The sequence below is a fragment of the Mauremys mutica genome, chromosome 1 (genome assembly GCF_020497125.1).
Source record: "Mauremys mutica isolate MM-2020 ecotype Southern chromosome 1, ASM2049712v1, whole genome shotgun sequence".
In the NCBI taxonomy this organism is placed as follows: domain Eukaryota; kingdom Metazoa; phylum Chordata; order Testudines; family Geoemydidae; genus Mauremys; species Mauremys mutica.
Genome location: NC_059072.1, coordinates 350,787,352 through 350,803,345, shown reverse-complemented (window position 1 = coordinate 350,803,345; position 15,994 = coordinate 350,787,352). Strand labels below are relative to the sequence as shown.

The following is a 15,994-nucleotide window of genomic DNA, read 5'->3' as shown; positions in this document are numbered from 1 at the left end:
CAAAGGAATGCATGGGGCGGGGGGAGGAGGGGGATAATACCAAATATACATATACAATGACAGATTCTAAATTAGCTGTTATCATCCAAGAAAGATCTTGGGAGTCACTGTGGATAGATTGGTGAAAACTTCCATTCACTGTGCAGCAGACAAAAGTATGTTAAGAACCCTTAGGAAAGGGATAGAAAATAAGAACAAAAATATAATGCCAATATACAAAACTATGGTGAGCCCCCATATAAAATCCTGTGTCCAGTTCTGGTCACCAAATCTCAAAATGGATATAGTGGAACTGAATGAGGTTCAGAGAAGGGCAACAAAGATGATCAAGGGTATAGAACATCTTTCATACAAAGGGAGACTAAAAAGACTAGGGCTGGTCAGCTTAGAAAAGAGATGACTAAGCATGAGGGTATGTCTGATTAGGTCTAAAAAATCATGAATGGGGTGGAAAAAGTGAACGGCGAAGTTCTAGTTACCCTTTCCTACAATACAAAAACCTGGGGTCACCTGATGAAATTAATAAGCAGCAGATTGACTACAAATGAAGTGCTTTCTCACATAGGCACATCTAAATTGTGGAATTTGTTTCCATGGAATGTTGTGATGGATTCCCCTGGGGTGCCACCTGGAACTAGGGTACCACTGAGCCCTCTGACCCACCAGCCTGGGCGCCCTCTCACGCTGTACTGCTGTGACCAATCTACCAAGCCCTCCAGCCTGCACTTCTTCTAGCCTACATACAGGTGAGGGTACACCCAGCTGCAGTTAGTCATGCACCCCTCTGGAGTATAAACCCAAAATTATACTGTCTTGCACTGCACGGGGAACTGTATAGCATAAGCTCATAAAATTTGCCCCCTCCCTCAATGTGGAGAGGACTATGCAACAGCCTTTTTCCCATGAGTTATGATTCCCACACATTTCATTCCAACTCACTGGTTTAAATAAAGCAAAAACAAGTTTGTAGTTAATAAATGATACATTTTAAGTGATTATAAGGGATAGCAAATGGATCAAAGCAGATTACCTAGCAAATAAAAAATGCAAACTAAACTTAATATACTAACTAGATTGGATATGAATGGCAGATTCTCACCCTAAGAAATGATACAAGCAGGCTGCAGATTCTTAAGGGGCGAGCTGCACTTGCTTTACAGCTTGGAATCCCCAGGTGTTTCATTCACAGGCTAAAATCTGTTTAGCTTGGGTCCAGCACTTCCCCCAGTTCAGTCTTTGTTCCTCAGGTGTTTCCAGGAGTATTCTTGTGTGATGAGTGAAGAACCCCAGATTGTCACTCCCTGCCCTATATAGCTTTTGCATCTGGCGGGAGCCTTTTGTTCCCATGCCAGTCAGTGGAAAAACACTGACATCCCAAGATAGAGTCTAGAGACCTGTGGTCTCATCACGTGTCCTTGTAGAGTCATAGCAGCCATTACTTGGAGGATCTCTATAGTGTTCTCAGGAAGGCTTCCCAGGTGGGAGATAAGCGTCTCCTGAGGCCTACTGTTTTTTCCTAATGGCCCATTGCCCAGAATAGGCCCTTCCCTACCCACTGTCTAGACTGAAAGCATTTTATTGGGTGGACGTTACCCAGGTGTAACTACATTTGACATGCAGATACATAGTCAATATTCCTAACTTCAGATACAAAAATGATACATGCATACAAATGGAATAATTATATTCAGCAAATCATAACTTTTCCAATGACACCTCACATGACTTATCTTGCATAAAATACATTATAATTTATCTCATAACTAGATAATATCACTGCAAAGAATATGAGGTGCAGTGTCAGTTGTGATGCTCAAAAGTATAGCTGGGATCAAAAAAGAACTGGATAAGTACATGGAGGTCCATCACTGGCAATTAGCCAAGATGGTCAGGGGCGCAACCCTATGCTTGGGGCAACACTAAACCTCTGACTACCAAAAGCCAGATCACTCCATAATTGTCCTGTTTTGTTAATTTGCCCGGAAGCTCTCATACAGACCACTGCCAGAGTCAGGATACTGGGCAAGATGGACAATGCTCTGACCCAGCATGGCAGTTCTTATATTCTTATTTAATAACCAGAAGTAGTTTGTGTATTTGTTGCTACTCTAAATAAACATCTTGACCCACTTCAGATTCAAAAAGTAAAGTATAGATCCTGGTCTCAAATTGAGTTTTTCCTGCTATAGAGTAGATTAGTAAAAATAAATTAATTCTGGCAAATTAATGCGGGGGAGTGGGGTGGAGAAGGGATTACAGATACATTGGTGGTGCCACAGCATATCCAAGCTAAGTATTCATTTTCCTGTTGTGGCTGTTCGTTAGTTTCCATTGTCAGGAAGGCTGACTTAATGTGGCTGGGACTTGACCTATTACTGATCTCTAGCCAGCCAGAGGTGCACATACTATCCTGCTACTTTTTTTTTCTTTTCTTTTTTAATATAATGGAATACCTCTTTGAAAGCATAACATGGAGACAAGCTTAAACGGCTTTGCAGTTGCTGTTTTGGAGCCTCCAAGGCCTTACGTTTTTAAGACAGAATAATAGTCTTGCAAAATTCCCATCTGGGTTCTGCACACTAAATTCCTAGCTGCCACCTCTCCTGTAAAGGAGTGACATTAAAGGACATGCACTACACGGGCTAAGCTTGGTAGAGAAACACTAGTTTATTTGGGATGATCGACTGGTCCGAAGTGGTGCCCGGGATTGTGCATCCATTTCTTAATAATGTATAATGACTCTGTTTTCATTAACATCCAGTAGACTATTAACTGACCTTATCAACTTGGTTTGACAGTTGACATTTTTCATAGGAGTTTTACTAATCTGTACCTTTGACTTTTCAGGGAGGTATTTGGTTTATTTCCCTTTTCAGAGACAAAGCTTTGTTGTTAAGGTTTTTTCCCTTAAACTCCAGTTTCTTCTTTTTTGTGACAATGAGCACTAGGTTGATGGAAGAAAAAAGGTTTTGGGGAAGACTTAAAAAGCTCCTCTCTGGTCCCCCTCAATTCTGTGCCCTGAGGGATATTCTTTTAGCTGTTGATCCTAGCAGCCCAGTCACTACTGGGGGTGTGAAGGCAAAACCATGTGCCTCCAACACTGCTGTTCTGCCTAAGATCACCATGTGGCTTTCAGACCCCTCTCATGCCTTCTCTAACTCTGCTGCTAGTTCCAGCTTCTCTCCTTCTCACTCATCGTCAAGACATAGAACCCCTAGAATTCTGTGGTCCCCCTTTTCTTGTGGTGTTTGGAGTACAGATTTTATTTCCCTGCCTCTGCAGCAACCCTCTCAGGCACTCTGCAAAGGAGCCTTATGATGTGCTCTGAGTGGGTTTTTGCTCCCCCTTGCTAAAACTGAGGCCTTGTCTACACTGCCACTTTGCAGTGCTGCAACTTTCTTACTCAGGTTTGTGGACACCCCCCCCCCCCAATAAGTGCTGCATGTTTCAGTGCTGTAAAATGGCAGTGTAAACAGTGCACCAGTGCTGGGAGCTACTCCCCTCGTGGGGATGGGTTTTTTCTTTTGTTTTTTTACAGCGCCATCTGGGATCCCTGTAGCTTCTGCGCCTCCTGCAGTAGCTTGTCCTCTGCTCCGTCTTCCATACTAGTAAGAGCAGAAAGCCTCCCCATCTCTCTCTCGGGCTTACCCAGTGTTGTAGCAGGAGACAAAGATCTAAGTCTTATGGCAGGAAGCTGATTGGGGTAGGTTCTTAGAAGGGTTTCCCTCTTGATGCTGTTAAAATGTCTGGTTATAGAATCTGCAAAACCTTGATCAGTTTGTACAGTAGGTCTACTTGACCTCCTCGTTCTATGTTCATGTAGATATTTAACATTTTCTAGTTGTTCATTTGTAGCCAGTTTGTCTTGTCCAGGTTCAAAAATTACAGATGCAGGCCATATCAGCTCTCTAGGGACCAGTTAGTGGGAAGATGAAAGGAGCGGGAGCCTTGGGTTCCACTTCCTTGCTTTTCCAGATCCTTTCCCTTTAAACTGTTTACTGTTGCTGGTTGTCAACAAGACAGTCCTGTGTCCTGCAGGAACACCTTTTGAGAAGCCTCCCTGCATCTGCCAGTGGTAAGAGCAGCATTTTTAATGGCGTTTTATTGACTTGCTGGTGTCTCTGAAGGGAAGGAGACAGGTTTTGTATTGCACTCGGTAACTTGAAACCCTTTTACTGTGTCCCAAAGGTCACCCTGCCTTCTAGGACATGTTCTGTGCAGTGGTAGGCTTTCAGTCCCATGACACAAGCAGGCAGACAAGAGGCCACATTCCCTATTGAAGGATCACGTCACTCTCTCCCTCCTTCAAGGAGAGGGATTGAAGCCACAACTCCACAGACATGTAAGGTGATCGCTTGTTCCTTTCCCTGCTTCTTCATCAGCCAATATCAGGTGGACCGTGACTGCTCTAGGAAGATGAATCTATCAAAATGTGTTTCAGGCTGCCTCTCCAGAAAGTCAGTTGTCCCTGATCTAATGGCATGACTTGCCATGCCCAGTGCCAGTATTGAATATTGCAGAAGGGTGGAAGAGGGGAGACCCTCAACAAGGGGGAAAACTACCCTTTGACAGCTGAGGATTGGAGTGCCTCCTTATCTCCTAATGTGCATCCCTCCTTTTCTCTCCATAGTTTGCACAGTAGTACCAGGTGCAAAATATATCGGAAGGACAGAACAGGTTATGCTGGTGGGGGAGTGGCACTATATGTGAAAGAAAGCGTAGACTCAAATGAAGAAAAAATCTTAAATGAACCAAACTGTACCATAGAATCTCTATGGATAGTAAGACTATGCTCTAATAAGAATATAGCAGTAGGGATGTATTACTGACCACCTGACCAGCATGGTGACTGAAATGCTCAGGGAGATTAGAGAGGCTATTAAAATAAACTCAATAATAATAATGGGGGATTTCAACTATTCCCATATTGACTGGGTACATATCACTGCAGCAAGAGATGCAGAGATAAATTTTCTTGACACTTTATATGACTGCTTCTTGGAGCAGCTAGTTCTGGAACCCACAAGGGGAGAGGCAATTCTTGATTTAGTCCTAAGTGGAGCACAGGATGTGGTCCAAGAGGTGAATATAGCTGGACCGCTTGGTAATAGTGACCGTAGTATAATTTAATTAAACATCGCTGTGGCGGGGAAAACACCACAGCAGCCCAACACTAGCGTTTAATTTCAGAAAGGGGGACTACACGAAAATGAGGAAGTTAAACAGAAATTAAAAGGTACAGCGCAAAACGTGAAATCTGTTTTTGCATACAGCTGTTTGCCAGAAGCTGGGAATGGGCAACTGAGGATGGATCACTTGATGATTTCCTGTTCTGTTCATTCCCTCTGGGGCACCTGGCATTTGCCACTGTCTGAAGACAGGATACTGGACTAGATGGACCTTTGGTCTGAGCCAATATGGACGTTCTTATGTTCTTTATGTAAACAGCTTGAGAGATGGGAAGGTGGAGTTAGCCTTCATATACCCACTCATTCTTTCTTTGGCTCTTTGCTTTCTGGCAGGTGACACCAATATGAGGCTACCATCTTGTAGCAGGATGGAAGAAGAAAAGGGACTGACATACATATAAATGACTTTCCCTTTCTGAAATTACTACTTCACCCTCTTCCACTGTCTTGGCGGAGAGACAGGACTGTTTGCCCTAATCTACTGCACTCTTCCAAGGAACAACTTTGATTCCATGCCCTACTTTTAAATCCTGCATGTTTGAAACCAAACAAGGCCCATTTCTCAGCATGAGATGCTGAAGATCCAGCTGCACTGCTTGAAAATTTCCTGCCTTGTGTTAATCTTTCAACGAGATTCAGGTGGTGAAGTCTTGCTTTAGTATCTTTCCAGAAGATGGATCCTACACATCAAACTCCTAACCTATCAGAAAGAAATGGTTTCTCCCTTTTGAGAAGTGGTCAGATAATGCATGGTATTGGTTTTCTAGTATTAAAATGGCATATTTGCTATATTGTCACTATCAAGAGCACGCAGTTCCATAGTGTGTGCAAGAAAAAACATAGCTTACATGGAAAGGGGGGGGGGAACTTCCTACTGAATTGCCCACGGGACATCTAACTGTACAGCAAAAGACCTCCAAGCGCTTTAGTATTAGCTAAGCCCCACAGCAGCCCACTCAGGCAGGTAAAGGATGTTTAGGTAGGATTACTTCACCCACATTAAAGTGCAGTTATTTCTGTGGTGGAAAGCAGTAGCTGTTCGTTTTAAATTTATGGTGTGTGATTAAAGTGAAGAAAATCACTGTATCCTGCTGAAACGCTTTCAGGGACCTGGTGAAATTGTAACACTGGTAAATACATAAAGGTAAATGCCTGTATTTTTCATAGAATTGTAGGACTGGAAAGGCCCTTGAGCGGTCTTCTGGTCCAGTCCCCTGCATTCATGGGGAGACTAAGCGTTATCTAGACCATCCCTTACCAGTGTTTTGTCTAACCTGTTCTTCAATGACAGAGATTCCACAGCTTCCGTAGGTAAATATTCCAGTGCTTAACTACCTGAACAGTTAGGAAGTGTTTTCTAATGTTCAACTTAAAACCTCCCTTGCTGCAATTTAATCCCATTGCTTCTTGTTTTATCCTCAGAGGTTAAGAACAGTGTTTCTCCTCCTTGTAACAACCTTTTATGTACTTGAAAACTATCATGTCACCTCTCAGTCTTCTCTTCTCCAGCCTAAAGAGCAATCAAATCTTTAATGTTCACACATGTCTAGGCCTCTTGTCCTACGTCTTGTCTTACCTTTTTGTCTCTAGCAGCAGAGTTCTGGGATACTCTATTAGTGCTGACTGGGAAGGAAGAGTTCTTACACTTCCTAGGTGTGTGTCTGTCAAAGTATGGCACCTGCCTGACACAGACTAATTTGAAATCTGACAAAATTGCGGCACAAGATAATGCAACAGTTCCTTCCTGCCATCCCTTGTGCAGACCGTGGCCATAATCTTTTGTGTTCCTACAAATTTTGACCGGAAGCTCCTCCATGGATACCTTGGTCATCCCAAGGAATACATGAATCTCTGAAGGGTGTTTATGGAATAGATAAACAATAACTTTCTAATTACCTCTTACTGAGAGCCTGTTAGTGTTGCGTGTCCGAGAGCAGATTCTTGAATGCATTGTGCCTTGCGGAAAGTCTGTGTTCAAAACTGGTTGAAGCTGGGGAGTTTCAGCGGAGTTGCATTTTGCATCCTTGAGTAGACCGTATTAGGCAACTTATGCTAAATGGGGTTAAAGATGTGCTAAAGAAAATAAAATGGAATACTAAACACTGCTAATAACTTAATGCAATTATGCATTATGCTGCATGCTTAGCTGTTTGATTTACATAGGGTGACCAGACAGCAAATGTGAAAAATCGGGATGGGGGTAATAGGAGACTATATAAGAAAAAGACCCAAAAATCGCGACATCTTGTCACCGTAGACTTACAGCAGGGTCGTAATTTGTCTCCTGCTGCCAACACCACCTTCCTGAGAACTAAATTGCTTCTTTTTGGTGCTTTTGAGTTTTTTTAAATTGTGATATATAATGTTCTTTAAATGTAAAGGCAGTTGTGTGGTCCCAGGCACACAGTAGTCTTATCAGAAAATTTACTCTGATTTTATTTATTGTATTTATTTAAAGTGGTCTTCTTTCTTTGCCTTAAGGATCATTCAGGCACCCAGAAGAGTAGTCTTCTCCAGGTAGATCAGAACTGTGTCCGTAACTCGTATGATGTCTTCTCGTTGCTTAGGTAAGACTTTTTAGAATATTGCTCTGTGTTTTTAAATTGCTTGGTGTATGAGGAAATGCATATATCTTAAAAAGAGAACTGTTTCTAGACTGCTAATTGTTCCTTTTGGGAAACTTCTTCTAAATGGTGAAACTTAACCACTGGCAGCCGTGCAGGAGCGCTAGTGTCAACAGGGCACATGGTTTCTCTACCATGGTATTATCTAAACCGGTTTCATGGGAAATTTAAAACAGCCTAAAGTAGAACCAGTGTTAGCAGTTTACAATTCCAGGGCTGTGTGCATTCCACACTCTATAGCCAAGGAATTTATTTCCTGCAGAAAACCCCTTTGTGCTGTGCACAGCAAAATGAAAGCAGACTAAATGTTTTTAAAACGGTCATCTGAAGAAGAGGATGCCTGTTTTTTTGTGTGTGGGTTTTGTGGGTTGTTGTTTTTTTTTGTGAAGTACCAAGGGCTTGGATGATCCCGTAGTCAGAACAAAACTAGCAGTGTAGTTCTTGGATTCTTCTGATCAACCACTGAGTTGTGCTACCTTGGGCCATCTAAGGCCCCTGTCCTGCATTATGATCTGTGTGGACACAACACACTGCTTGTGGAAGCGCCCCATTGACTTCAGGGACTCTGTGCAGGCACAACAGTCTGCCTATGCAAATCACAATGCAGGGTTGTGACTTAATTTACCATTGTATGCTCTAATCCCAACTGGGAAAAAGTTCAGGTCAATTGGGAGCTGGATTTTGTTGGGCTGACTCAGATACAATATTTTTGAGAACTTTTGTGGTGGTTAGCATTGTAGAGGAGTGTAACCTATCACTTAAATATTGACTGTAGCCTGAATTTGAGATGCTTATATAGAAAGTCTAGTTATAACACTTTCTGTAATTCTTATCTAGGAATGTGTTGAACTTCAGATCTAGAGTAATCATAATATTTGTGTCACAAGGGAAACCCTTGATAAAGAGCTAGGAATTTTAAATTCCTTCAAAAATTTTGAAAACTAAATTTATTTCTTTAGTTGCAAACATCTAATCCATTTAGTAATCTTACCAGGAGGTGTCACTGTTGCCTTTAAGAAATGTCAATAATATATTCTCCTATAGTGCAAAAGAGATGATAGGAGTTGAGCTGACTCTAGTTCACTTACTCAGAAATGAAACTATGATCACTCTTAAAAACTTAAACTTGCTGTTCCTTGATTCTATAAAACAATATATGAAAGCAAAAGCTGCATTCTGAAATTCTGTTTGTAGTAGGAAATGTGCAGGGTTCATACTGTGCAATCTCCAACCTACTTTGTGACGCTATTAGAGACTAACAGAAAAAGTAATTTTATAGAACCTTTACTAAAATAAAACTACATATTTTAAAGGGAACTGAGACTATAAATTATTCAGTAACGAACGTGAATGGCCTGAAGCCTTGTTTCTATCCTGGCTAGTCTCTAGGTGTGGGCCTGATTGTGCAAGTGTCTGAATTCCCTTGACTCAAAACTCTGTGGAAGATGAGGGGATTCAGGGTTGTTGTTTTTTTTCAGGACCTTCTAAGCTATTGGTTGGTCAGTCACAAGTACAGATTGAGAACTTGAATGCAATTGCTTCATTTTATTGTTGAAGAAATTGTAACTCTTTTTCCTGTCTTTGGGGCGGTGTGTGTTTGCTTCTTCATGCCTCCTACTTTCCCTAAAAGTTTCCTACATGGTGGCTGCAGGTGGTGGTGCATGCTATCGTTAATTGCAAAGCAACTTCTATTCTCTTTCTTCATGGACACCTTTCAAAACCTGCTGGAAGTGATGTTTTTCGTGGTTGGTCTTTGCCTGCTGTTGAAATAGTTGTTCTGGAAAGTCTGCACAACTTCTTGCAGTTTAGGAGTTGCACTTTTTTAAAGCAAGTAGTTTAAACAGCTGAGCTCTAAAACTTCAAGCTCGGTATGTAAATAGGCCCTAATGAAAAGCATGTGCTTGGCTACATTTGTGTGTGTGTTTTTTTGTTTGTTAGTTTTTTAAACCAGTTGGTGTTTGTGAACTGTAGAAAACTCATTTAAAGTGTTAGCTGAATGTTTAAGGTGGAGCTGAAGCATGTGTGTTCAGATACTTAATTCCAGATATTTACAAGCTCAGCTACTGAGGCAGGTGGAAGGGTTTGTAAGTGGACAGACAGCTTAGCTCTAGAGCAGGGGTCAGCAACTTTTCAGAAGTGCTGTGCCAAGTCTTCATTTATTCACTCTAATTTAAGGTTTCGCGTGCCAGTAATACATTTTAACGTTTCTAGAAGGTCTCTATAAGTCTATAATATATAACTAAACTATTGTTGTGTATATAAAGTAAATAAGGTTTTTAAAATGTTTAAGAAGCTTAATTGAAAATTAAATTAAAATGCAGAGCTCCCTGGACCAGTGGCCAGGCCCCGGGCAGTGTGAATGCCACTGAAAATCAGCTCGCGTGCTGCCTTCGGCACACGTGCCAGAGGTTGCCTACCCCTGCTCTAGAGTAAGATGTTTCCAGCACCTTTTTATAGCTTCACAAGAAATCTTGCTTGGAGGGCAAAAGGGTAAGATCCAGAAGCGAACACTGCAGAGTTAATAAGCTGCTCAAACCAAATAGTTACTGGGGATGTTTTCTCCTTTTTTAAAACAATGAGCAAAACATGTTTAAAAGACATGAAATTAAACACCCAATATGGGAAAATTCCAAAAGATGTTTCCCCTTGAGTGTTAATTCTGCCACACTGTACACATGCATAGTATTGGCTATTCTTTTAACTTATAGGTAGGGCTTCGTGAGTCTTAAAATCTTCATTATGTACCTGGTTTTAGTTGGTGCACTACAGAAAATGAGAGGTAAAATGCATTATTGTATATCCTACACACTGCATTAGCAGTATGACTGAGCTAACATTAAGGGTACGTCCATACTACCTGCCCAGGTCGGCGGGTTGCGATCAACTTCTCGGAGTTCGATATATCGCGTCTCAGACGCGATATATCGAACTCCGAACGCGCTCCCGTCGACTCCGGAACTCCACCACCGCGAATGGCGGTGGCGGAGTCGACGGGGGAGCCGTGGACTTCGATCCCGCGGCATCTGGACGGGTAAGTAGTTCGAACTAAGGTAGTTCGAGTTCAGCTACACTTGCGTACCTTAGTTCGACACCCTCCCCACCAGTGTAGACCAGGCCTAAAGGAGTAACTTCTGGCATCTCTTGACCTTAGTGCCAGATTTTGTAACCTTATTGTAGGGTTAGTGTTTTGATATTTAGTTACATTTTAAAAGTAATATTAAGGGATAAAAGGGACTGAACAAACTTTTTATGCTTGCTGTATCTAAAGAAAAATCTTACCAGGAAGATCAGGTGTAGTGGTAAGCGATAAGTGACTGTTAAATCTGAAAACTAGGGCTGTCAATTAATCGCAGTTAACTCACGCGATTAACTCAAAAACATTAATCGAGATAAAAAAAATTGTGATTAATTGCAGTTATAACAATAGAATACCAATTGTAATTTAAATAATTTTGCATGTTCTACATTTTCAATATTGATTTCAATTACAACACAGAATACAAAGTACACAGTGCTCACTTTATATTATTGATTACAAATATATGCACTGTAAAAATGATAAACAAAAGAAATAGTATTTTTCACTTCACCTCATACAAGTACTGAAGTGCAGTCTCTTTATTGAGAAAGTGTAACTTACAAATGCAGATTTTATTTTTTATTTTTGGTTACATACCTGCACTTGAAAACAAAACTGTGTAAAACTTTAGAGCCTACAAGTCCACTCAGTCCTCCTCCTCCTTATTCTGCCAATCGCTAAGACAAACAAGTTTGTTTACATTGACGGGAGATACTGTAAGTAAGAAGCAGGCAGCAGTGTCACCTGAAAGTGAGAACTGGCATTCGGATGGCACTTTTGTAGCGGGCGTTGCAAGGTATTTACATGTGGTATTTACATGCCAGATACGCTAAACATTTGTATTCTCCTTCCATGCTTCAGCTGCCATTCCACAGGACATGCTTTCATGCTGATGATGCTTGTTTTAAAAAAAATAAATAAATAATGCATCAATTAAATTTGTGACTGTACTCCTTGGGGAGAGAATTGTATGTCTCTTGCTCTGTTTTACTTCCATTCTGCATATATTCCATGTTATAGCAGTCTCAGATGATGACCCAGCACGCTTGTTTTAAGAACACTTTCACAGCCAATCTTTGCGTTTCGTCAAAAGGTACCGATGTGAGATTTTTTAAAAATAGCTACAGCATTCGACCCAAGGTTTAAAAATCTGAAGCTGTTCAAAATCTGAGAGGGACGAGATGTGGAATATGCTGTTAGGAGTCGTAAAAGAGCAACACTCTGATGCGGAAACTACAGAACCAAAACCACCAAAAAAGAAAATCCACCTTCTGCTGGTGGCATCTGACTCAGATGATGGAAAATGAACATGTGTTAATTCGCAGTGCTTTGGATCGTTATCAAGCAGAACCCATCATCAGCATGGAAGCATGTCCTCTGGAATGGTGGTTGGAGTGTGAAGGGACATAAGAATCTTTAGCACATCTGGCACATAAATATCTTGCAATGCTAACTACAACAGTGCCATGTGAATGCCCGTTCTCACTTTCAGGTGACATTGTAAACAAGAAGCAGGCAGCATTATCTCTTGCAATTTGTAACCAGTCTTGTTTGTCTGAGTGATTGGCTAGCCAAGAAGTAGGACTCAGTGGACTTGTAGGCTCTAAAGTTTTACATTGTTTTATTTTTGAATGCAGTTTTTTGTACATAATTCTATATTTGTAAGTTCAACTTTCATGATAAAGAGATTGCACTACAGTACTTGGATGAGGTGATTTAAAAAATACAGTTAAGTGTCAATATTTGTAATAAAAAATTGAGCACTGGACACTTTGTAGTCTGTTGTAAAATTGAAATGAATATATTTGAAAATGTAGTAAACATCCTTTAAAATAAATGATATTCTATTGTCTAATTGCACGATTAATTGCTTGACAGCCCTACTAAACACATCTTTCATTAGTTTTTTATAATAAATTGAATGTCATTGCACAGGACATTTAGTTTATTATATTCTGTTTATGGTATTTGTGCCCCTGCTAAATATATGTAGATGTATGGAATCATGCAAAAACAGAATTAAAGATGATAGTCAGTGGGGTAAGTATTAGTCTCCAGTTGCATACGGCCTTAACTTCCTATAGTACATATGTATTGATCACAGATATTGTATTTTTAAGCAATTTATTTTTTCTATAACTTTAAATGTGTTTAGTAACTTGTATACTACTGTGCGTAGAAGTCCATGAAAGTCATTTGTAAGGTGTGTGCCTGGTATACAAGGGTGTCTGTTGGAGGGTGTGGAAATGGAGAAGACGTGCTGTACTTGAGATAGTATGCTGTCCTGTAACTAAAGATTAGTAATGCAGATGCACAAAGGGACAGTTATGTAAGCCTGTGTAACTTTTTAAATTTGGGCATTTCCTGATTTGTGTCTAACAGTCAGTCTTAATCTAGGAAACTTCATGAACCATTTAGTGTATTTTCTATCTTATCATTTCTTTAAGAAAATGTTCGACACAACAAGCTAGTTATTTGTATTATCATAGTGCTTAGGAGCACAGTCATGGGTCAGGACCCCGTTGTGTCAGGAACTGTACAAACAAAGACAGTCCCTGCCCCAAACAGCTTACAGTCTAAGGCCTTGTCTACACTAACCCTGTAAGTAGATTAAGTTATGTAACTTAAATTGATGTAATTTACATTGACTTAGCACGGTGTAGACACTGCTGTATGTCGATGGGAGATGCTCCCCATCCGCATAGCTTCCACCTCTCGTTGAGGTGGAGTACTGAAATCGACAGGAGAGCGTTGTCCCATCAACTTACCGCTAAATCTATACCTGCTGCATCAATCACAGCAGCACCAATTTAGCCCATAGTGAAAACAAGCCCTAAGACAAGAGACAACAGATAAGTGGATACAGACTGAGTACAAGGAAATAATAAGGAGAACATGCTCCTTATGAAGCAGGCTCTTTAGCGGATCTGGTGCTATGTAGTTCTTGTCCTCCAAGATTTACTGTTGCTCCTGATCCTTGTATGGTTGGACTACACAAAGTGCATCCCGAAGGAGGGCTCTGTAGGTGTGAATACACTTTGATAACTTTCACTACAGTTAAGAGGTATTTCAGCCATGCTATATTTATAGCTATATGTAAATATAGAAAAAACTTGCTTGTTTCTGCACTAGAATTTTTTCTAAAATGTAGCACCGTTGTTACCAATAGAAAAACTAACGTAAGGAGAGCTCCAGACAGCTGCCAAGGCGCTAACCATAATGTCCTCTAACTCCTCTCGAAGCAGGTCTAGATGGCATTGTGGCTAAAATGTCAGTGGTTGCCAGTACATTCCCATTGCTTCTAAAACTGCTGAAGCTGAGCCAGGGTAGCAATGTTGGGGAAACTAAAACTCCAGAGGGCAAAGCCTTGTTTACTTTAGGATGTGTATTAGTTCTCCCTAAGGGCTGGTCTACACTGGGTGGGGGGATCGATCTAAGATATGCAACTTCAGCTACGCTATTCGTGTAGCTGAAGTCGAAGTATCTTAGTTCGACTTACCTGGCCGTCCTCACAGCGGGAAGTTGACCGCCTACTCCTCCTGCTGAGGTGGAGTACGGGCGTCGATTTGAGGATCGATTTATCGCGTCTAGACGAGATGCGATAAACCGAGCCCCGATAGATCAATTACTACCCGTTGATCCGGTGGGTAGTGTAGACTTGGCCTAAGTTTCAAAGCCAAGAAGACGCACCTGATTACTGTGCCTTGGTGAACAAGTGGGCCATGGTTTTTAGCTGCTAGGTTCTTATACCGAATAGCAGAAGTAATAAACTGCTTCCTCCAGTTCATCCCTTCTCACAGTAATAACTGCTGACATTGCAGCTTACCATTCAATGGCTTAAATTTAAAAAGATGCAGCCCAGGCTGGGTGGGGTCACTTTGTCCCCTAGCAGGAAAGGAGTCAGGCAGAATTGGAAAAGAACTGGCTCCAAGGAAAGCAACCACCTTTTCCCCCCATCTCCATGTGGGAAGTGAAGCCAGAAGGGCAGTTTGCTAGATGGAAGATGGTGCCCAAGTCTTTACAACGGAACCAGCCAGTGCGCCTCTGGTTGTGAAGCTCAACCATCTCCCCCTCTGTTACCCCATGGATGGGAAAGGAAAGGAACAGAACACTGCACAGACATTACCAGTGCTGGGGTACAGTAAGAGGCCTTTGGGCTCAGCTTCTCCCCCTGCTGTCACCTCTGTAACAGAAGAGATTAACTCACAAGCCAGGCTGAGACTTCTAAGGAAAGCAGCCTGGCTTGTGAGTAGGGATCTCTTCTGTTACATGTGAATAACAAGCAGTCAAGGAGGTAGGCTTTCTGGGTGTCCCTGCCAGCAGGTATATGGGATCTTGGGGAACAATTACCACACGGGTGGGGTGCAAAATAAACTTTATTAAGAAAATACAAAAACAGGGAAAATTCAATAGTGAGGGGTATGGGGTTGTTAAGGTAGACAATTGGGGAGGGGTTTCTTTTTGGTGAACAGTAAGGGAGTTTCAATAGTGGGGTACAACACAGTAGGATACAATACAGTGGGTAATCAGTTAACACTGAGGTATAAATGTAACAGGTAGCTAGCGATTTCTATGTAAAAAGGTGTGTCACAGCAGCATATAACCAACTAACAGTTATGGATAAAATGTGTTAAATAACAAACAATTCCAGGTAAAAATGTGTCACAGTGGTGTAAATGTAGAATGTGAGGGGTACCAGAAAGGAAGAAAGTAACCAATGGGGTTTTATGCTAGAGATTTAAACTTAGTGAGACAGAGCAAACAGGTTGCAAGCTTAAGCAGCAGAGAGAGTGTAACAAGGTAGAAAGACACAGAGAAGCTGGGGGGGGTGTTTGCAGTGGGAAGACAGACAATTACAATTATAAAGAACACAGCAAAATCTTATTTATGAGCTAACTTAACCAAGACTACACAAATTAAAACACAATGCAACAATTCTCTAAGCCTAACTTACAAAAGTATAATGCTAAACTTAACTTAATGGGTGCACCTTATGCTAAGGATAGTTCCAGAGGGCTGAGTGGTGTGTGTCCAGGACACAGCTCCAAAGAGGGGGGGGGGTGACTGCAGCAGTGGATACAGCTGAAAACAGTCCAAGGCAA

The 15,994-nt window shown here is 41.4% G+C and overlaps 1 protein-coding gene across 1 annotated transcript in view; it reads left to right on the top strand.

Moving 5' to 3' along the window:
• Nucleotides 1-15,994, top strand: part of UVRAG (UV radiation resistance associated) — a 162,906-nt gene that overhangs the window by 42,182 nt on the left and 104,730 nt on the right. The window contains exon 6 of the mRNA XM_045021498.1: nucleotides 7,671-7,756. Coding sequence (XP_044877433.1) covers nucleotides 7,671-7,756 — 86 coding nt within the window. The remainder of the gene's footprint in view (nucleotides 1-7,670; nucleotides 7,757-15,994) is intronic.